The sequence below is a fragment of the Narcine bancroftii genome, chromosome 2, assembly GCF_036971445.1.
Source record: "Narcine bancroftii isolate sNarBan1 chromosome 2, sNarBan1.hap1, whole genome shotgun sequence".
Taxonomy (NCBI): domain Eukaryota; kingdom Metazoa; phylum Chordata; class Chondrichthyes; order Torpediniformes; family Narcinidae; genus Narcine; species Narcine bancroftii.
Genome location: NC_091470.1, coordinates 179,686,523 through 179,710,158, shown reverse-complemented (window position 1 = coordinate 179,710,158; position 23,636 = coordinate 179,686,523). Strand labels below are relative to the sequence as shown.

The following is a 23,636-nucleotide window of genomic DNA, read 5'->3' as shown; positions in this document are numbered from 1 at the left end:
GACTGCTCACAGAAGAGGGGATTAATCCTTTGATCCCCTTCTTCCCCTGATGAAATAGTCTGTGGACGGTGTCCTGACCTCCAGGACAAAGAGGAGGAGAGGAAGCGATACCTGGAATCCTTGAAAAGTTCATCTTTCAGTTTCGGAAAATCCAACACAATTGGAGTTAAACTGTAGGGAAAATAACGGAGTGGACTGCCAGCGAGCTGGAACTGGGATCCTGTAGGGTGCCTCACAGCCCGCGCGGGTCATTACTGGAAGGTCGCTCACCAAGTGTGGCCCACAGCCCCACGGCGGGTCACGGCCACCGTACCTTGCAGCTGTTCAATCATTGTCCAGGCCATACGCGATCCACTGGCATCAAACACCACGTGCCCCTGCAGGAGACGGAGAGGCAAGTTGAAATGGGGGAGTGCGAGAGAGGTAGAGTGGGGGGTGGAGAGAGGGATGAGAGGGGGGAGAGAGAGAGGGGACAAAAGAAAGGGGTGAGGGTTGTAAAGACGGGGGGAAGAGAGGGGGTAGAGGGAGGTGGAGGAAGAGAGGGGGGGAGAGAGGGGTGGAACACAAACACACACACACCTCGACACACACCCCCGACACACACACACCCCCGACACACACACACCCCCGACACACACACACCCCCGACACACACCGCCCCCGACACACACACACCCCCGACACACACACACCCCCGACACACACACTCCCCGACACACACACCCCCGACACACACACCCCCCGACACACACACCCCCGACACACACACCCCCCGACACACACCCCCCCGACACACACACTCCCCGACACACACACCCCCGACACACACACCCCCCGACACACACACCCCCGACACACACACCCCCCGACACACACACCCCCCGACACACACCCCCCCGACACACACACCCCCCCGACACACACCGCCCCCGACACACACACCCCCGACACACACACCCCCCGACACACACACCCCCCGACACACACCCCCCCGACACACACACTCCCCGACACACACACCCCCGACACACACACCCCCCGACACACACACCCCCGACACACACACCCCCGACACACACCCCCCCGACACACACCGCCCCGACACACACCCCCCCGACACACACCGCCCCCGACACACACACCCCCGACACACACACCCCCCGACACACACCCCCCCGACACACACACTCCCCGACACACACACCCCCGACACACACACCCCCGACACACACCCCCCCGACACACACCGCCCCCGACACACACGCCCCCGACACACACACCCCCCGACACACACACTCCCCGACACACACACTCCCCGACACACACACCCCCGACACACACACCCCCCGACACACACACCCCCGACACACACACCCCCCGACACACACACCCCCGACACACACACCCCCGACACACACACCCCCGACACACACACCCCCGACACACACACCCCCGACACACACACCCCCCGACACACACACCCCCGACACACACACCCCCCGACACACACACACCCCCGACACACACCCCCCCGACACACACCGCCCCCGACACACACAGCCCCCGACACACACAGCCCCCGACACACACACACCCCCGACACACACCCCCCCGACACACACCGCCCCCGACACACACAGCCCCCGACACACACAGCCCCCGACACACACACCCCCGACACACACACCCCCGACACACACACCCCCGACACACACACACCCCCGACACACACCCCCCCGACACACACCGCCCCCGACACACACAGCCCCCGACACACACAGCCCCCGACACACACAGCCCCCGACACACACACACCCCCGACACACACCCCCCCGACACACACCGCCCCCGACACACACACCCCCCGACACACACACCCCCGACACACACACCCCCGACACACACACCCCCGACACACACACCCCCGACACACACACCCCCGACACACACACCCCCGACACACACACCCCCGACACACACACCCCCGACACACACACCCCCGACACACACACCCCCGACACACACACCCCCGACACACATCCCCCTGACACACACACGCCTACTAATGGATGTGCTGAGATCAGCCAACCTCATTTAATAGCCCCTCCAATGCACATGTACACACAATGCACCACCAACCTTTCGATCATTGCAAGCGCGTGCGCATACACAAACCTCTTGCGCAAACACACAAACGCGTGCGCCTGCATACCGAGACACCGTCGAAGGAGGAGGAGTTCATGGCTTTGTACAGCTCCTGGGTGATGTCCTGGTGTGGGCTGTGATAGTTGAACTGCTCCAGGCGCATCTGGCGCTTCTCCAGCTCCTGGGCCGTCTTGTTCAGGGCCAGAGCCAAAGCCCAGATGGCGTCGTAGGCCAGCGGCGCCTCCTGATAGCCCCCCGTCTCCTCCGGCGACTTGTCGATCACCTCCTGCAGTTTCTCCAGGAACTCCTGTGAAGTCTGAGGGAGGGAAGGCTGTCAGAAATGGGGAGGCAAGGAGGCACCTGACACCACAGACCCTCATCCCTAATCCAGCTCCCCCCACACAGAGGGGGGGAATCTGTGGAATTCGCTGCCCGTTTGAAGCAGTGGGGGTGACCCTAGTAAATATATTTAAGTCAAGGTTGGATAGATTTTTACATCATCGGGGAATTAAGGGATATGGGGGAAAGGCAGGTGAGTGGAGATGAGCCGTGATCACATTGAATGGCAGAATGGGGCTCCTTTTTAAGATATTTTTATTGAGTTTAACAAGAATCCTTTACCCAAGGTGCATTAATGATCACAAAATAATGGAGCTGAAGCAGGCCATTCGGCCCACTGAGTCTGTTCTGCCACTCCACCCTTGCTCCAAATTCCAGCCTTGATCCCCTGCCTGTCAATACCCTCCTTAAACTCCCCCAATGATCCTGGACGTGGCAAATCCTATGGCTCAAGAAATTTCTCCTCATCTTTGTTTTCAAAAGGAACCTTCTGATTCTAATTCTGTGCCTTCTCATCCTGGACTCATCCACCAAGGGAATCATCTTATTCACATCGACTATGGCTGATCCCTTCAGCGTTCGAGATGTCTCGATGAGATCGCCTCTCATTCCTCTCTTCTCCAATGAGTAGAGTCTGAGCCGATAAACGTTCCTCACATGTTAGCCCCTGCGTTCCTGGAGCCATCCTGGTAAATCTCCAAATTCTTTCCAACATCATCACATCCCTTCTGAAATAAGGGGCCCAAAACTGCACACAGTTACTCCAAATGAGGTCTCACCAGTGCCCGGTCGAGCCACATCAACATCTCTTTACTCTTCTACACTATTCCCCTTGGAACGAAGGCCCACATAGCATTTGCTTTGCTTTCTTTACTGCCAATCCAGCCTGGTGGTGGTTCACCTACACGATGAGCCCCCCCCCATCACCAAAGTCCCGTTGTACCAAGGAATTTAAAATTTTCTCTCCATCCAATCGATAATCTGCCTATCGATTTCCTCTTCCAAAATGCACATTTCTCAACGTTGTCCCTCAGCTGCCATTAATTAAGACGTGATATCATAATATGAGGGGAAATGTGATGGCTCCTATTTCTTATCTTCTTAACAAGAAATCATTCACCATAAATTATTTATATTAAAAAAAGCAATTTAAAATCTCTTCACACCCTTAGTTTCATCACCGAACATTGGACATTACATCTTGTCGCTTAGATCCAAAGAACACTGTAGCTCAGAAAATACCCCATCTAGTCTGTGTCGGCCATCCTTCTGCCAGTTCCACTGACCCACCAGACCTCTCCCATCCACGTATCTATCCAATTTATTTTTAAAACTTCAGAGCGAGCCCGCATTCACGTCAGAAGGCAGCTCGTTCCACACTCCCACCACTCCCTGAGTGAACTTTCCCCTAATGTTCCCGCCAGCCTTCAAAACATACTGGTAGGGGGGGGTTGTAGGTCAATTATGCGTGTGTGGGCTGCATGGGCTTGTGGGCCAGAAGGGCCTGTTACCGAGCTGCATGTCTGACCCTTTCTAATTCAGATATCCCCACTGCCTAGGAGATAAAGAGGGGTGGGGAGGGGTCCTGTAGCACTTTTATCCTGGAGAACAGAATCCCGACCGACTTAAGGGGAAAGGAAGTGTATGCAAATAGTTTGAATTCTCCAGGGAAACATCTTCTCTGCACTCTAATAAAACAATCTCACATCTTGACCCTTCCTCCGATGCCCTAACCCCTGGGAGAACAACTGAGACCATTCACTTTATCCGTGCCCCTCATTAACCTCTGTAAAGTCACCCCTCAGCCTTCTCCCCCCGGGCAGTGTCTGTGGCTAGGCCCACCCTGGGATCCAGGAATGGGCCTGGCAAATCTCCTGTCGATCGCCCCCCCCACTCCCCCACTGGAGCCTGTTCCCCATGCTCACCATCTTGGAGACCCCCCGGCTGTTGGTTGGGTTCACCATGAGGATCTCAGTAGTGAGGTGACCCTCCACTGCCTCCGTCATGTTCTGCACCGTGCAGTTAATGTTGCTGTCCTGAATTTTGAACCAGTTGTCAGCGTACCAGCCGATGAGGAACCACACGTACTTCTTGCCGTAGAGTTTCTCTTTGAACACCTGTGAAAGGCAGAGACAAGTTCACTTATCACCCAATGGTACCGGTTGAACCCAGCAAAATGGCATTCTCCACAGCGCAGACTCACAGACAGACTAAACCCACATATGGGCAAGTACAGTACATATACAGTAAAATCCCCGGTATCTGGCACCTACGGGAATCTGGTAGAAGCTGAATAAGCAAATTTTCCAGTTGCTTGAGACTGCTTGTTCCGTGAATGGAGAACTAATGGCGAGGTGCGCCAACTTTAATCGTCCATATTATTTACCCATTTACTTTCTACAATTTTTTTTTACCGGTTTCTTGAATTCCCGATAACAGGGATTTTACTGCATACAAATATTTAAAATAAATATTATTAATAAATGGTGGCATTTCAGCAAGTTACCTCAGCAGTTAACAGGCGGCAGGGTTAGCGCAACGCTGTTACAACGCCAGCAACCGGGGTTCGAACCCGGCGCTGTCCGTAAGGGGTTCGTAAGCTCTCCCCTGAGTCTGCATGCACCCTAGTTTCCTCCACCCGCCAAAACTTACGGGGGTTGTTGGTTAATTGGGTGTATTTGGGCGGCACGGGTTCGTGGGCCAGAAGGGCCTGTTACCTGGGCTGTGCATCTAAATTTCAAAACAAATTCATCAGTCGTTCAGTGTTCTCACTGCCCGTGGGAAGAGAAGCTGTTCGTCAGCCTGGTGGTGCTGGCTCTGGTCCTCCTGTGTCTCTTCCCCCGACAGGAGCAGCTGAAAGACGCTGTGTGCAGGGTGGAAGGGGTCCTCAAAGATGCCCTCTTCAGACAACGATCGTGGTCGATCACGTCGATGGGGGGAGAGGAGGTGGGAGGCCCCAGAGATCCTCTCTGCCCCTCTTATGGTCCTGTGGATTGACCTCTGACCCATTTCTCTGCAGCGATCGTCCCCACACGGTGATGCAGCCGGCTGGGACACTCTCAATAGAGCTCCTGTAGAAGGTTGACAGGATGGTGGTCGGTGGCCTTGCCCACTTCAGTCTTCCCAGGAAGTGCAGTCTCTGTTGCACCTTCCTGACAAGTGAGGAGATGTTGAGTGTCCACGATTGGTCACTAGTTAAGTGAACTCCAAGGAACTTGGTGTCTCCACTCTCCCCACTATAGAATTATTGATGTGTAGGGGAGGGTGGTCGTTCCTGGTCCTTCTGAACTCTACGATCATCTCCTTCACCTCGTCCACGTTGAGATTCAAGCTGTTTCTCCCACACCATTTCACGAGATTTTCCACCCCTTTTCTGCAGTGTGACTCCTCGTTGGCTGACGATCTGTTGTGTCACCTGCAAACTCGAGGACACCGTTGGAGCTGGATCTGGTGACGCAGTCGTGGGTCAGTAGCGTGAATGGGAGCGGACTGAGTACGCAGCCCTGAGGTGCGCCAGTGCTCAGCGTGACAGTGCTCGACATTCTGCTACCGGCCTGGATGGACCCATTAGGAAATCCACAATGGATAAAGAGAGAGAGAGGGAGGGGGGGAGGAGAGGGGGAGAGAGAGAGAGGGGGGGTGAAAGAGAGAGAGAGCGAAAGAGAGGGGGAGCAAACTGAACCTTCCATAGGTTTCTGATCTGCTGTCTCTCGCCACCCACTCGTATTGGACACTTGCGAGCGGGGGCCAACTATTAAAGGGAGGTGGCCGACCGAACTGACAGCCCCTTCCTCACCTCACTGGACTCTGGAGGAGCGGGAATGGGAAGTTGGTGCAGAGAAGCTACTCCCCTCAGCCCAAGGAGCCTTTACCTCACAGAAGACTTTCCTTGCCTCGGTCTCGTAAAATAATCCAACAATGATCCTCGCATCCTGTCTCTGCGCAGAAAAAAAGGAAAGGTTTTCTGTCACCCTGGAACCATTGAACACTACCATGCAGAAACAGGCCCTTCAGCCCTTCTAGACTGTGCCGAGCTGTAATTCCGCCTAGTCCCACTCTCCAGCGCCTGGAACATCTCCCTCCACACCCCTCCCAACTGTGTATGCAAAGGTTTGGGACCCCTGGTGAAAATCTCTGTTACCGTGAATAGCCAAAGGAGTAAAAGACGACCTGATTTCCAAAAGGCATAAACTTAAAGAGGACACATTTCTTTAATATTTTAAGCAAGATGATGTTTTTTTAAATTTCCATCTTTTACAGTTTCAAAATAACCACAGAGGGAAATGGCCTGTAGCAAGGGTTTAGGCCCCCCTGCAGGGTCAGTAACACCCCCTTTGGCCAGTATCGCAGCTTGCAGACGCTTTCTGCAGCCAGCGAAGTGTTTTTCATTTCTTCTTTGGGGGAGGGATCTTCATCCATTCCTCCTTGCAAAAGGCTTGCAAGATCACAAGAGAAAGGAGCCTTTTGGCCCATCAAGCATGCTCCGTGAAATCTGCAAGAGCTAAACTGTTCGGGCCCTTTCCCCATATACCCTTGGATACCCTGACTAATTGGGTACCTGTCAATCTCCCCTTTAAACTCCCCCAGTGATCTGGCCTCCACAGATCCACGACCCTCTGATCAAGAATTTCGCCTCATCTCCGTTGCCAATTGGTACTTTTTAATTCAGAGACTGTGCCCTTTTGCCCTGTAATCACCCAACGGGAGAAACTTCTTATCTACATCCACTCTGTCCAATCCATTCCTTATTTGAAATGTTTCTTTGAGATTCCCCTCCCATCCTACATTCTAATGAATAGAGTCCAGGATCTGTCCAAACGTTCCTCATATGTTAGCCTTCTTTGTCTTCATCTAGTTCTGTGGGATTCCTGGCGGTCTTGCATGCACTGCTCTTTTGAGGTCTTTCCACAGACTTTCCATAAGGTTTAGGTTGGGGGCAGGGATGTTTGCTTCCAGAATTTGCTGGCATTTAATCAAATTAATTCTCCCCACCCCCTCCACCCCACAAGAGTGAAACATTCCCACTGGCTGCAATACAAGCCCAAAGTAGGATCGATCCACCCCCCCCCCCCCCCCCCACTTCACCACTGTGCTTCACAGCTGGGGAGGTGGTCTTTTCACAGACATATCTTTGTTCATTGTGGCATGACAGAGTATATAGATGTTTTTGGGAGATAAATTGGGGAAAGGTTTGTTAGTGTAGGTCACATACACTTTAAAACAAATCTTATTTGAAATACTGGAGCTCTGCTAATGCTAGATCGGGGCCTCATGGCCTTTGCAAGAGCTTTGGAAAGTGCCCGAGACTTAACTAATGGATTGTTGTTAACCAAAAGGAAACAGATGAAAGAGCTTGTTGGAGCCACAGATTGTCTGGAGAGGAGCTTGCTGTTCTAAGAGGGTCATGTGATTTTGTAAGCAGAGAGAGTCAAACAGGCTTTCTCTCAGAGAGAGACACACACAGAGATCACTTCTACAGTATTTCAGCCAGCAATAGCAGCTGGGACTGGAACAGGATAAGCTGGCAAGCTTGTGGAAAACCCAATTTGGAAGACGGGTTATGAGTGCTTAGTTCAGCCTGGTCAAAGCACTTGTGGTTCATGCAAGAGGAAAGGACTGGCTGTCTAATGATTCACTTGGAATAAGAGAAACAAAAAGGCACTCTGTGGTGACGTGAAAGAAAGAGGTTCTCATCGGGAGAACCCTGAGGGGCCAAGTTTCATCAGCAAGACGCTGAGGTGACTGGTTACAAGGAATCAGTTTGTGTCCAACCAGCAACAAATTGCTCTCTGAAAACCGACAAGAACCTTCCTAAGCGGTAACCATTTACCTTTCAAGCACCAAAGCCTGGTGAACTTTATACGTTATATTCTGTGCACAGTATAAGAATTGCCTGCAACCAGTGAACTTGGAGGAATGAGATTGGACTGTGAACCAAAGACCTTTTCTGAACTTACACACACATTACATACATGTGCGCTTTGAATTAGAAGGGGGTTAAGTAAGTTAATAGTGATAAGTTAAAGTGTGATTCTGTTTTCATGGTTAAAGATAATTAAAAGCAACTTTTGTTTAAGTAACCATTTGTCTTGGCGAATATCTATTGCTGCTGGGTTTTGGGGTCCTCTGGGCTCATAACAGTGGCCAAAAAGTTTCCGCTTTAACGCCATCAGGACTTGTTTCCAAAGTGCATCAGGCTTGTTTAGATGTTTCTGATGCTGAATTTTGTACCTGCCCAAATTTGTGTTAAATGTCAAAAGGGAGCCCCCACTTCTGAGTGATGTTCCCCTTAAACTTCTCCCCTTTCGCCCTTAACCCTCCAGTTTTTCTCACCCGACCTCAGGGAAAAAAGCCTGCTTGCATCTACCGATACCCATCGTAATTTTATATACCTCTGAGTAATGTCACCGAAGACTGTCATAACCTTCTACAGGTGGAGAGCATTCTGGCCAGTTGCATCACTGCCTAGTACAGAAACGACAACTCTCAGGACAGGAATAAACCCCAGAGAGGGTTGTTAACTTGGCCTGCAGCTATCACAGGCCCCAGACTCCACTCCATCGAGGACATTGACATAAGGCGGTGTCTTAAAAAAAGCAGCCTCTCCTCAAGGACCCCCCCCACCACCCAGGCCATGCCCTCTTCACTCTGCTACCATTGAGAAGGAGGTTCAGGAGCCTGAAGACAAGCACCCAGCGGCACAAGGACAGCTTCTTCCCCCCACCATCATCAGATCCCTGAATGATCGATGGACCAAAGACCCGGCCTGACTTTGCATGCACTGTTTTTTTTTAACAGCAATGTTGTAAGATGGTTATAATATGAATGTTTGCCCTGTGATGCTGCCACGAAACATCGAAAGTCAAGACAATAAGTCCTGATTCTGATTCTAAATCTCCCCTCATTCTCCAACGCTCTGTGCCAGCTGTTATCAGCCTTTTATCGACTATTTCCTCCCCCACCCCCCCACCCCGCCCACCCCAGGACTCTGCTCAAAGTTGTTGGCCCACTCTTCCCTGTGAAGCAGACAGGTTTTGATTTATTCTGTAATTCTCTCCTCCCGATGACATTAAAAATTTTTTTTTTTAAAACTATGTTACGCAAGGTGAAAAGAAAACAAGGCTTTGACTTAAACGTGCTGTGGTCTCCAGGGCCCCTCCCCCAGAGAACAGCTGATCCTGGGAATAGAGTCCTAACTTGTTTAATCTGGTAAATCTTCTCTGCGCTCTTTCAATCTAATCGATCTCTTTTCTGCAGTTAAGTGACCAAAACTGCATGCAATGCTCCAAATTTGGCATCACCAATGTCTTGTACGACTTCACCATAACATCCCAGCTCGACCCACCCTCAATACTTTGATGTGCTAGAAGCTCTCTTTACGACCCCAGGATCAGAATTTATTGTAATGAGTAAAACACTTAAAGTTTGCAGACACCGAAATAAAAAAAACGAGGGTCAAAATAAAAAAACACGACGCTGGAGAAACTCAGCAGGTCCTTTATGCAAGAAAGATAGAGATACAGAATCGACGTTTCTAGACTGAGCCCGTTGTCAAGGAATGAACAACTTATGAGCGCTAGGGGTGAATCCACGAACACTCAGTGACCCTGAAGGGACACGGTTTTGCTTTGTACTGTAATGGGCACCGGACGACACTCTTGGCGACTCTTTGTCTGCCTTACGGCAGGCAGAAGGCAATTTTGTGTAATATTACACGTTCTGTACTATTACATGACAATAAAGGGATCTTGAACCTTGTAAAGGCCTATTATGGCCGGCGCGGTTAGCACGACACCGTTACACCCCCAACGACCTAGGGTTTGAATCCCACGCCGCATGGGGCTTCTTCCCATCCTTCAAAACGCACGGGGTTTGGAGATCGATTGGGCGGCTTCTACCGTGTCGCAAATAAAATTTAAATACATATATATATATATATATATATATATATACACACACATATATGAGTTAAATACACAAAATTTGGCAGCACAACTGTGGGCTGAAAGGGCCTTTTACCGTGTTTCAAGTCTAAATTTAATAAATTTAAATTTAAAGAAACCCATCTGAGTTCCCCACGTCCGAAGACTATCCAGTTGAGCCACTATTGAGGTTGGTTTATGAGAGAGTTCAGAGAAGAATGATTCCTGGAACCAAGGGATTAGTGAATGATGGCCCTTAGACTGCACTCCTTGGAGTTCAGAGGAAGGGGCGGGGGGGGGGGGGGGGGGGGGAACCTCATGGAAGCATTTCAAAAGACCTGGAGAGAGCAGATGCAGCAAAGCTGTTTCCCCCGTGGTCAGGGGGAATCAAGGACAAGAGGGCACAACCTCAGGATCAAAGGGCACCCCACTTAAAACAGGGATGCAGAGGAATTTCCTCGGCCAGAGAGCAGCAAGCCTCTGGAACTTGCAGCCGTGGAGGCCAGGTCATTGGGTGGATTTCGGCGACATATCTAAATTGTCAGGGTATTATGGGGAGAAGGGCGGGGAGGGGGGTGAGTGGGAGAATGGATCAGCTCATGATGGAATGGAATGGAATGGACTGGCCGAATGGACTGTGGATCCTCTATCTCATGGTCTACCGGTTCGCCTGCGAGAAGGAAGAATTCTGGTAGTGTGTACATCGTACACTGTATACGATAATCAGCCCAATATCCCGCGTTTTGGAGGATAAACACCTCTTCTTCCTCTGGTCACCCTCCAACCGGATGGCATTAACATCGACTTCCCTGCAATCTGTTAAACCGCAACCCCCCCTCCCCCATCTATCCTTATGTCTACTCTCCTCATCCACAGAACCACACCCTCCTTCGATCCAATTCTCACCTTTCCATGTCTAATTACACTGGACTATGAAGACTTTACTTCCTGAACATTTTTGGGTGGATTTTATGGATCACGAAAATCACCTGACAATTTTCCTATCGCGTACCGTGTTTTAGATCTATCCTATTTTTGAGATTTCCTGTCATATTTTAAGTCAACTTCAAGCGTACAAAACCGTGAAGTGCAACATGTCGTTGAAAATTCATTTGGACGCCTTCCCTGCTGATCTCAGTGCCAGCAGTGATGGACACGGTGTAAGGTTTCACCAGGACCTTGCAGCCCTGGGAAAGCGTGATCAGGGGAATGCCGGCCGACTATTGTCAGACACTGACAAGAGGGGCATCGGATGCTGAGTACAAATGAAAATCAGCAGCAGAACGTTTTTAGGTCAGTTAAATGAACACAATGTGTCAGCATCATCGTGCGATTAAATTCAATTTCTAAAAATTTAGACCTACAGCACGGCAACGGGCCATTTCATCCCACATGTCCATGCTGCCCAACTTACAACCCCCCGGTACGTTTTGAACGGTGGGAGGAAACCGGAGCCCCCGGAGAAAGCCCATGCAGACATGGGGAAAACGTACAAATTCCTCCCAGATGACGCGGAATTTGAGCCCAGTACTGGTCCCAATCGCTGGCGCTGTAAAGGCGTTGTGCCAACCGTTACACCAACCGTGCTGCCCCATTAAACATAATAAAGAAAAGTTAATTTAACATTCCTCCGACTTCCTATGGATGCAGCAAATCTGAAAATATCTTTTGTGTTCAGCTTGGAGTTGTCTATCATAATCCCCAATTTATTTTTCAGGAAGCAAACCTTTTGAAAAAAAATTGTCATTGGTCGGTCTGCCCTCCTTCTCCCTGCACTTTCTTCCTTTCTCCCCAGCCTTTTAATTCAGGTGCCTGCCTGCTTTTCACTGGTACCCCCAAAGAAGGGCTCAGGCCTGAAACGTCGGCAATATACCTTTACCTTCGAAAGGCCGGCCGAGCTCCTCCAAGTGTTTCTCTGCTTTCACTCATTTGCGGCCATTACCTTGAGGTTTTTGACGGCCACACCAGGATCCGTCAGGAAGCTCTGCCGCACGCTGATCTCGATCCCTGCCTCTTTCACCCGCTGTTCCAAGTCATCCAGAGTCTAGTTGGGTGGTGGTCGGGGGGAAGCAGAGGGTCAGTGATAACAGTGGGAACCCCAAGCTCACCTCACCGCAGGCCGATAGGATAGTCCCATCAGGAGCTGGTGTTATTTTTGCTTTAAATTTTAAGAACATTGCAGTGCAGGCCTTTCGGCCCACAATGTTGTGCTGACCAACTCATGATCAATCCCTCTCAGTCCATAGCTCATTCTTCTTACATCTGTCTAAGACCGTTTTAAAAATTCCTTTCAACCTTCCATGACGTCCTCTGTGTCAAAACCTCACCTCGACTTTCCTCCACTCACCTCCGATCAAGGAGATGAGTTCCGGTTCGAAACGTCGACCGTTCCGTTCCTCCCGTGGATGTCACACAGCCTGCTAAGTTTTTCTGGCAGATTCCAGCCAGGAACCTGCGCCATCAGACTTCTCATTTCTGGGGGCAGGGGGGTTGTGTCGGCAGAGCAGCTGCAGAGTGTCAGGTTTCGATCCCGGCGTCCGGTGCTGCCTGTGCAGAGTTTGCACATCCTCCCTGTGACTGCAAGGGTTTTCCACCAGGTTGTCCCACCTTCCAGTGGTTATTGTCTGCTCTGAATAGACACCCCTCCCCAACCCAGTGTGTGGCGAGGGGTAGAATCTGGGGGGAGTTGACGAGACTGTAGAAAGGAAATGATGCCTCCGAGGGCTGCAGGGAAACATGAGGCAGCGGGGAGCAGGGAGGGGGAAACAGGACTCTGGGTTACTTGGCCCAGAGGGGGAGAATCTGGGAGCGGTAGGAAGGTGATAAAAATGGGGGCAATTTACACTGGGAGGGGAGAAGGGAGAGAGAGAAAGACAGACGTGGAGGGACAGAGACACTAGGAGAGGGAGTGAAAGAGCTGGTGGAGGGAGAAGCCCACACATATGGAGGGGAGGGGAGGGGGAGTGAGAAAAGGGAGGTGGAGGAGAGAGGGAAGGAAGGGGATTGGGAGTGGAAAAGGGAGAGGAAGGGATGGGAGGTAGAGGGGAAGGCGTTAGAGGGGAAGGGGAGGGAGAGAAGGAGAGAAAGGGGAGTGGGGAAAGAAAAAGGCAGAAAGGAGAAAGAGAAAGGGAGAGGGAAATGGAGGGAGGGGGAGAGAGAGGGTGGGGGAAGTCAGTCTGTTCTTCAGAATGACGCTGGGTAAAGGGTCACTGATGTTCTCAGGGAGGAGTTGGACACCCTCAACATCGCGGGGCCTACTCGACAAGTCTGTCAGCATCCACAGAGAGGGAAAGACTTCACCGCTGGCATACCCACTGCAACGCCCCACCTCCTACCTCTGTGCTCACCGCACCCCCAATGTCCGCACCCCAAGGACATGGTCCCCCTCCCCCCCACAAATGCCCTGGCTTACCGACGTGAAGACCTCGGTGGTCTGCTGGATGGTGGCAATCTTGGTCCAACCCCACCGCTTGAACAGCTTGACACGGGTGGGATTGTGGAGCGTGGCGGAGGGGTGGGTGCGGAAGAAGGTGGGGAACCGCTGGCGGTTGGAGAGCGCAGGTGAGCTGGAGCCGTACGAGAGCTGGGGGGTAACAGAGCAGAGGGTCAATGGCAGAAGGGATGAGCTCACATCCCACTAGGTTGTTGTATGTATCAAAATAAAGTGAAAAGCTAGGTTTAGCATGCTACCTAGCCAAGTCAACCAATGATTCATAAAAAGTTTTGTTTAGCATGCTACCCAGCAAATTCAACCAATACTTCATAAAAAGCTTTGTTCAGTGTGCTACTCAGCCAAATCAGTGCATACTTAATAAAAAGTTGGACAAAGAAGGAAAGAAGGTTCTGGTGAAGGGACGGACAGGGAGAGGGTGGGGAATGAAGGTACAGATGAGGAGAGGGTGGGGGGAAAGAGATGAATGGGGAGAGGGTGGGGGCGAAGGGATGAATGGGGAGAGGGTGGGGGAGAAGAGACAAACGAGGAGAGGGTGGGGGATGAAGGGAGGGACAAGGTAGAGGAGTGAAGGGATGGATAGGGAGAGGAGACTTGCAGAGGGTTGGAAAAGGACAGGGGGCTTGCGGAGGGGCAGAGAGGGGGCTTGCGAAGGGGGGTAGAGGGAGAGGGGTGGAGGGAGAGGGGGCTTGTGGAGGGGAAAACAGTGGGGTGCAGCCCAGCCCCGACCCTCCCCACTCACCACGATCAGGTTCCACATGCGGGCTGCCTCTGCCACCAGCGTCGACACTCCGCTGCAGCCGGGCATGAGCACAATCTTCATGGGGTCATTGTACAGCAGCTCATACAGGAACTTGGTGGATTTCCCAGGATCGCACTGCGGAAATGGACACAGCCAGTCAGGAGGGAGGGGTGGAGTGGGGGGGTGGGTGTAAATTAGGGTCCACAGGTGAGCACTTCCTGCCGCTGATAGGAAGTGATGTCACCTTTACCTGTCAGAGGGATGGTTTGGCCACCCCAGCCTCGGTGGAAACTCCCTCCCCTCGCTGAGCCAGGAGGTCGTGAGTTCAAGACCCACTCTGGTTACCTGCACTCTGTGCCGAAACGAGGGGGTGCTGCCAGGTCAGGTGTCCTCTGTACCCCCTTGGAGTTGGGACGCGAGGTCACGTGACCCCGCTAAGGTTTGTGGGATCACGCTGTGCGTCACTCAGTTTCAGCAAGACCAGTTTATTGTCATCTGATTGTGCAAATACAACCCATTCTCCAGTCCTCGGTGCAAAACACATGGACACACAACCAGACATAACACACACACAGACAAGCAGTACACGCACAGGACAAGTATTCATCTATACAAATACATGAATGCCCAGACTTCAGGAACTGAGTTATGGGGAAAAGTTAAACAGGTTAGGACTTTATTCCCTGGAGTGTAGAAGAATGAGGGGAGATTTGATTGAGGTATTTAAAGTAATGAGGGGGACAGACAGAGTAAATGTAGATCGGCTTTTCCCACTGAGGGTGGGTGAGATACAAACCAGAGGACATGGGTGAAGGGTGAAAGGGGAAAAGTTTAGCGGGAACCTCTTCCCACAGAGAGCGGTGGGGGGTGTGGAATGAGCTGAAGTGGTGAATGTGGGCTTAATTTTATCATTTAAGAGCGATTTGGACAGGTACGTGGATGGGAGGTGTACGGAGGGTTAGGGACTGGGTGCAGGACAGTGGGAAGAGGCCAAAAAAAATGGTTTGGCACAGACTAGAAGGGCCGAAGAGGCCTGTTTCTGTGTTGTAATGTTCTATTGTTCTATAAATATGAGAATCTCGGAAGGTGAGTGCGAGCAGTTCCTTTGGTCGTTCAGCGTCCTCACTGCCCGTGGGAAGAAGCTGTTCCTCAGCCTGGTGGTGCTGGCTCTGATTCTCCTGTATCTCTTCCCTGATGGGAGCCACTGAAAGATGCTGTGTGCGGGGGTAGAATGATCTTGAGCTCCCTCTTCAGACAACGATCCCGGTAGATCACATCGGGGGGGGGGGTGGGGGGGGTGGTGGGAGACAGACCCCAGTGATGGTCCTGTGGATTGACCTCCGATCCATTTCTCCGCAGCAACCATCCCCGCACTGTGATGCAGCCGGCCAGGACGCTCTTTATCGAGCTCCCGGAGACGTAATGGTGGCTGGTAACTTTGACAGTCTCGGTCTTCTCCGACTCGAGAGATGGTGAGAACAAAAATTTTCCTTTTCCTTCAAAGTTTCGATTTATTGTCAGAGCAAGTTTAAATTAAATTTTATTTACAGCATGGCAGAAGGCATTTAAACTCATGCTGCCCATCTCCGGGGATCTGTCCTGGAGCCTCCCCGACGATGCCATCATGAAGAAGGCTTGCCAGCTGCTGTACCTTGTGAGGTGCCTGAGGAGATTCGGTATGTCATGGAAGACTCTCGTAAACATCTACAGGTGGACTGTGGAGAGCACCCTGGCTGGTAGCACCACTGCCTGGTACGGAGGCACTAACTCTCAGGACAAGAATAAACCTGAGAGGGTTGTGAACTTGGCCTGCGACATCACGGGCACCAGACTTCATTCCAGTGGGCATACAGGTGCAGCATGTAGAGGGGCGGAGAGGAAGACTAATGCTATGTTGGCGTTCATAGCGAGAGGATTTGAGTCCTGGAGTAGGGAGATCCTGCTGCAGGAAGTCCTTACACGGCCTTGGTGAGACCACACCTGGAGTACTGCGTGCAGTTTTGAACTCCTTATCTGAGGAAGGACATCCTCACCATGAAGGGGGTGCAGAGAAGGTCACTAGGCTGATACCAGGGATGGAAGGACTTGCATATCAAGGTTGGATAGACAAGGCTTGTATTCTCTGGAATTTAGATTTTTAAAAAATTTTTAAAAAAGTTTTTCACACCATGAACCATACTGACCAAAATACACAAACATTTCCCCCTTGAATATACACAGTGTCATTTTTTTCCCCCTTCCCTTCCCTTCCCTCCCCCCTTCATCCGCCCCCTCCTCACCCAGTCAACGTTCAACATATATGATACATTAAACAATGTCCTCAGACAATGAAAATAAACAAGAAAATTGTATCATCTACTTTTACACACTGGGTCAGGTCATTTAGTCTTCTTCTCCTGTCATTTTAGGTGGTGGAGGTCCGCGGTAGGACCTCTCTGTTGTGTTCCATGTACGGTTCCCAAATTTGTTTGAATACTGTGATGTTATTTCTTAAATTATTTGTTATTTTTTCCAATGGAATACATTTATTCATTTCCATGTACCATTGCTGTATTCTCAGGCTCTCTTCTGATTTCCAGGTTGACATAATACATTTTTTTGCTACAGCTGAGACTATCATAATAAATCTTTTTTGTGCTCCATCCAAATCGAGTCCAAGTTCTTTACTTCTTATATAACTTAGAAGAAAGATCTCTGGATTTTTTGGTATGTTGCTTTTTGTGATTTTATTTAATACCTGATTTAGATCTTCCCAAAACTTTTCCACTTTCTCACATGCCCAAATTGCATGTACTGTTGTTCCCGTTTCCTTCTTACAGCGAAAACATCTATCTGATACTGTTGGGTCCCATTTATTTAACTTTTGTATAGCCTGTGTAACCAATTATATATCATGTGTAACCTCATGTTTATTGTATTTCTCATAGTTCCGGAGCATAGCTTTTCCCAGGTTTCATTTTTTATCTTTATGTTTAGATCTTGTTCCCATTTTTGTTTGGGTTTACAGCTTGTTTCCTCATTCTCTTCTCTTTCTCTTGCAGTTTGATGTACATGTTTGTTATAAATCTTTTAATTATCATTGTGTTTGTAATCACATATTCAAAGCTGCTTCCTTCTGGTAACCTCCGCCTGCTTCCCAATTTGTCCTTCAAGTAGGTCCTCAGTTGGTGGTATGCAAACATTGTACCGTGAGTTATACCATATTTATACTTCATTTGTTCAAAAGATAATAATTTATTTCCCGAAAAACAATTTTCTATTCTTTTGATCCCTTTTCTCTCCCATCTATTGTGAAAGGGATTAGTTGATTTTGTGTCAATATTAATTTTGGTAGTTGATAATTTGTTTTATTCCTTTCTACGTGAATCCTCTTCCAAATGTTGAGCAGATGGTGCAGTACTGGTGAATTCCTATGTTGCACTAGCTTTTCATCCGACTTATATAGTATATGTTCAGGTACCTTCTCCCCTATTTTATCTAGCTCTAATCTGGTCCAATCTGGTTTTTCCCTTGTTTGATAAAAATCTGATAGGTATCTTAATTGTGCTGCTCTATAATAATTCTTAAAGTTTGGTAGCTGTAAGCCCCCTTGTTTGTACCATTCTGTTAATTTATCTAGCGTTGGAATTTAGAAGATTGAGGGGGATCTTATAGAAACAGATAAAATTCTTAAGGGTTTAGACAGACTAGACGTAGGAAGGTTGTTTCCAATGCTGGGAAAAACCAGAACCAGGGGTCCCAGTTTAAGGATAAGGGGGATATTTTTTTTAGGAACTGAGATGAGGAAAAGTTTCTTCTCTCAGAGGGTGGTGAATCCATGGAATTCGTTGCCACAGGAAGTAGTTGAGGCCGGTTCCTTGCCAATATTTAAGAGTTGGTTAATTTGGCCCTTGTAGCTAAGGGGATCAAGGGGTATGGGGAGAAGGCAAGAACCAGGGACTGATCAGCCATGATCATATTGAATGGCGGGGTAGGCTTGAAGGGCCAAATGGCCTCCTCCCATGTTTCTATTGAGGACGTCAACATGAGGCCGTGTCCTCTTCACTCTGCTCCCATCGGGAAGGAGGTCCAAGAGCCTGAAGACGAGCACAAGGACGGCTTCTTCCCCTCCGCCATCAGATTCCTGAATGATCAATGAACCAAAGACACTGCCTGACTTTTGGTGCACTGTTTATTTACATTTTTTTAAGGTACTGTTGTAAGATGGTTATAACATGAATGTTTGCCTCGTGAGGCTGCTGCAAAACCCAGGATTCCATGACAAAGAATCCTGATTCTGAATCCCAAAAGGTCAGTCTTACATCTTTACCTCCTGTGGATGCAGCAAGACCTGCTGAGTTCCTCTTGATTCATTGGAATCAAGATTCAAGTTTCACCTATTGTCATGTAACAAAAACAGTGCAATTCCACACCAAAACTGGTTTCGTCAGCCGTAAAGCAGACAGGTTCACCAGAGAGAAACTAGAGAGGGTGGTGAGAGTTTACTGACATACACGTGAGTATGGTGCGCAGATGCACTGAAATTCCTGCCTGCTGCAACTCAGGAGGTGGCTGGATTAACACAGCAAATGTTTTTTTAAACAAAAAACCAGAACAAAGAAGGATGGCCTGCGATGTGTGAAGCTAATTGCTCATTCCAAGGGATGCAAGATCAATCGGGGAACAAGGAGCAGACAATTGATTTCACCCACTTTGAGAAAGAGGCACAGGAGACTCAGTGAGGCATCAGGGAGGTTGAGAGAGTGTTCATTAGAGCGGGTGTGACTGCTGGTAAATTCCAACACAGCTCTGCTGCAAGATGACTGACGGTGATAGGCATTCTCCATCCCCCAGCGTAAGGGGATATCCTGAAGGGAATGCTGGTTGCTGGCACATCCCAGAGTACAAGAGGACTGTGGCAGAGTATATAGAGGTGTTTGGGAGAGAATTGGGAAAGATTTGTCAGAGCAGGTCACACACAACAATTTAAAACACAGAATATTTGCAGGAGTTTTGCAGATGTGGTGGTACACCACCGGCCAACCTCTGTACCTGTAAGGGGACAGGACAACACCTGACTGGCTGTCAATCAGTCAGCTTGAATGGATCAAGCCCCACCGGTCAGGTGTCAATCACCCTCTGGGATATAAGCCGGCCTCCCGAGGCCTCGCTCAAGAGTTGCTGCAGCTTCAGCCAGCCTGGCTCTGTGGAAGTCTTTGTGGATTAAAGCCTATCTTTGTGTGTGTCTGATTCTGGCTAACAGTGCCCCACAGCAGAGGGCTCACAGACTTCAATGCTGTTTGCAAAAGTAGCGACAAACTGCAGCAGCTTTGTCTGAAAAACAGTTTGCTGCCTGGAAGAGCATGTGATTTTTGCAGGCAGAGGCAGAACAAGCTTGGCTCTCAGAGTGGGAGGGAGTGAGAGACAGACTTCAGTTCCAGAGGGACGAGCTGGCAAGCTTCGGAAGGCTGCCTGGTCAAAGTAGAAACAGAAAGGAACTCTGGGTGACCCGAAAGAAAGAAGTGATCATCGGGAGAACCCTGAAAGGGGGCAGGTTTCGTCAGCAAGACACCAGAGTGGCTGTCCTGGAACAAGAAAACTCTCTCTGAAAACCAACGAGAAGCCTCCTGAGTGGTAACCATCTCCCTGTTAAGCACCAAAGCCTGGTGAACTTTGTTAATGCAAACTTCTGTGCACAGAATTGCCTGCAACCAATGAGATTGGACTGTGATCCAAATAACTTTTCTACACTTATATACACATTACACAAACCTGCGCTTAGTATTAGAGGGGGGGTTAAATAAGTCAATAGTGATAAGTTAAAGTTTGATTCTGTTTTTATGTTCAAAGATCATTAAAAGCAACTTTTGTTTAAGTAATCCTTTGTTGTGGTATATATCTATTGCTGCTGGGTTTTGGGGTCCTCTGGACTCGTAACAGGACCCTGTACTTATCTGGGACCATACTTGATGGAATTTAGAAGAATGAATCTTATAATTTTTTTTTAGAAGTACAGCACGGTAACAGGCTCTTCCGGCCCACAAGCCCATGCTGCCCAATTTACACCCAATTTCCCCTGGGGTGGTGGGAGGAAACTAGAGGCCTCCTGGAGGAAACTCACCCAGACATGGGGAGAACGAGAAAACTCCTGACAGACAACATCGGATTCGATTCGCCGGCGCTGTAACAACGCTAACAGCTGCACCAACCGTGCTGACTGTTCCTTATAGAAATGTATATAAATTACGAAAGGCACGGAAAAGATAGAGGTCGGTCAGCTGTTCCCACTGGGGTGGAGAGACCAGAACTAGGGGACGTAACGTCAAGATCCAGGGCAGTAGATTTAGGACAGAGATGAGGAGGTATTGCTTTTCCCGGGGGGGGGGGGGCACCAGGTATCGGAACCGGGATGCGAGAGGGTTTACTGATCACATCAGGGGCCGACGGATCGGACAGGGGTCCGCGCAGCCACGGGAATGCTGGGGGCGAACCCACGGACCCTCAGTGACTCTGAAGGGACTCCCTGTGGCTTCTCTTTCTCTGACTGTAAGGGGCAATCGGTGCCGATGGCGAATCCTCATCTGCCCTACGGTTGACTACAGGAAATTTCATTCAATATCATGTTTTTGAGTACTTTGTTACGTGACAACAGAAAAATCTTTAGTAGAGGTTGGGGGATTGCAAGAGGACAAGCAGACAGACCTGCATGCGATAGGGCCATAGTGTTCACACGGTTAAAGTCTTGCGTCTGTGACTTAAAAAGGCCACTTAGCATTTGCAAAAGAGCAGTCAAAATTAATCAGCAGGAAGATGGCAGGAAACCTCTGCAAATCGGGTTATTAAAAGGCACAGAGTGGGTGGGCATTTGCTTTTTTCAGCAGGTATTTACGAAATGTAATTTATGGCAATTTCTTTGCACCTTTAATGCACAATAAATGCAGCTGTAACACAACAGATTTTGAATCATGCATTCTTGATTTAAAAAAAATCTGAAACCATTGCACCAGTGTGTTAAGGGATCGTCCCTCAATACAACACACCAGCGGTCATACAGGGCTGAATGGATACTAAGGGACCGTCCCTCAATACAGTAAACCTAGGGAGGAGTCACGTGACAGAGTAGTGGCTAGTCGAGTGGAACCAGCTCTCTCCAGAGAAAAAAAGTTTGAAAAAACAGCTCAATAAACATAAAATACAGGAAGAGAAAGATAAAGTTACAGAGAAGAGACAGAAGATGGCACTTAAAAGAAAGAAAGTAAGAATAACAGAGAAAAGGGAAGAAGGAAAATCACTGGAGAAGAAAGAAGAAGGCCTTACCTGCATGTTGGAGCAGAAAGCCACCGTGGAGAGGAGCGGCTGATCTCCGGTGTTGGTGAGTCCCCAGAGGAGCGGTGTCCTCTCGACCGGCGGACTCCAAAAATGGCTCTCAGAGCCCAGAAGAGGTGCACGTGTGCAGTGCGCAAGTAAAAGAAAAGGTTAACGCCGGCAGGGGGGGGGGGGGGGACACAGCTGAGGAGCGGGGCATTCGGCTGGGGAAAGCGAAAAGAAAAGAGTTGTGAGAAAGAGAATGAAGGGCGGAAAGAGTATGAGCGGCAACGGGGCGACCGGCAGGGAGACGACCTACGGCAGGTGGCTCAGCAGCGGGTCGACCTGCAGCGGGAGGTCCAACAACAGGAGACACAGCAGCTGGAGGCTCAGCAAGGATATGGAAACAGCTCATCAGAGAAGGATGAAGATACACAGATACAGAGAAAAGAAGAAGACGACACATACATAGATACAGACACAGAAGAAGAGGAGGAAGAAGACCAAGAATTTCAAAGGAAAGAAGAAGCTAAAATAGAAGGACAAAATTTAGATAAAGCCTTTTTTGAAGAACAAATGAGGTCATTAAAAGAACGGCTATCATTAGAATTTAGTTCATTCAAAAGAAAAATGAAAAGAGCTGAAGACAGATAGATTTGGTCATGACTGAAATAGGGAAAAAAGTAGAAATGTGGAGGAAACGAGAAGCTGATGTAGAAATGGAGATAAATGATTTAAGAGGGACGAGAGCGAAAAAATATTAAAGAGACACAAGATTTATTGTCACAAAAAATTGAAATTGGAAAACTATAGTAGGCGAAAGAAGGCAAAGAAGGGTCAGGTATGAAGGAATTTATAAAAGGATGGATCCCAAAGGTGCTGGGAACGACAGATTCACATGAAGAAATAGAAATCGAAAGGGCGCATAGAGCGCTAGTACTGAAACCGCCACCACATCAAAACCTGAGATTCATATTGGTAAAACTTCTAAGATATACAACAAGAGAAAACATACTGGAGCAGGCAAGAAAGAAGGTTAGAGAAGACAATAAGCCTTAGGAATATAAGGGACAAAAAATATTTTTTTACCCGGACACAAGCTTCAAACTTTTAAAGAAGAGGAAGGAATTCAACACGGCAGAAACAATCTTATGGAAGGTTATAACTTTATATTAAGACATCCAGCAGTACTCAAAGTATTTATTCCTGGGGAATGGAATAGACTGTTCTCAGACCCCAAGAATTTGCTGAACATTTGCAAGACAGGAGAAGAGAGGAGGAGCAGTGACAAGAAGGATGACCAGCAAGAAAATATACAAAAATATGTAAAAATATAAAGTAAAGATAATGTATAAATAACGATTTAAAGATGGATAAGAGAAGGGGAAGAAGGAAAAAGAGAGAGCTTTGTTATAAATATAGGAAAATAGTGTTCTCTGGGGGGGGGCTGGGAGTGGGAGGATAACGATCACTGCAAAATCGGTTGATGCTTGCGAGTAAGTTCGCAAACCGAATGGAAAGGGGAGTTGTGGTCGCTGTCAAGGGACAAGGGGCAATCCAAGGAGGGGAGGTTCATTTGGGGTTAAAGGGTTATTGCTTGTGGGGATTGTTGGGGTATTTCATGTCTTAACTGCGTTGTCATATATTGAGATTAAAAAGGAAAGCTTAAAGAACTGTAATGGAAAAAAGGGGATAGAGGTGGTGAAGAGGTGGAAAAGAGTGAAAATAAAGATATAAGATGCCCACATTGGAA

The 23,636-nt window shown here is 49.1% G+C and overlaps 1 protein-coding gene across 1 annotated transcript in view; it reads right to left on the bottom strand.

Moving 5' to 3' along the window:
- The window catches only part of gabbr1b (gamma-aminobutyric acid (GABA) B receptor, 1b), a 75,783-nt gene that overhangs the window by 23,064 nt on the left and 29,083 nt on the right, over positions 1-23,636 (bottom strand). The window contains exons 21-29 of the mRNA XM_069915585.1: positions 22,203-22,228; positions 21,896-22,046; positions 14,600-14,734; positions 13,819-13,989; positions 12,349-12,450; positions 6,357-6,422; positions 4,410-4,601; positions 2,213-2,461; positions 314-377 (exon numbers count right to left, since the gene is read on the bottom strand). Of these exons, the coding sequence (XP_069771686.1) occupies positions 314-377; positions 2,213-2,461; positions 4,410-4,601; positions 6,357-6,422; positions 12,349-12,450; positions 13,819-13,989; positions 14,600-14,734; positions 21,896-22,046; positions 22,203-22,228 (1,156 nt within the window). The remainder of the gene's footprint in view (positions 1-313; positions 378-2,212; positions 2,462-4,409; positions 4,602-6,356; positions 6,423-12,348; positions 12,451-13,818; positions 13,990-14,599; positions 14,735-21,895; positions 22,047-22,202; positions 22,229-23,636) is intronic.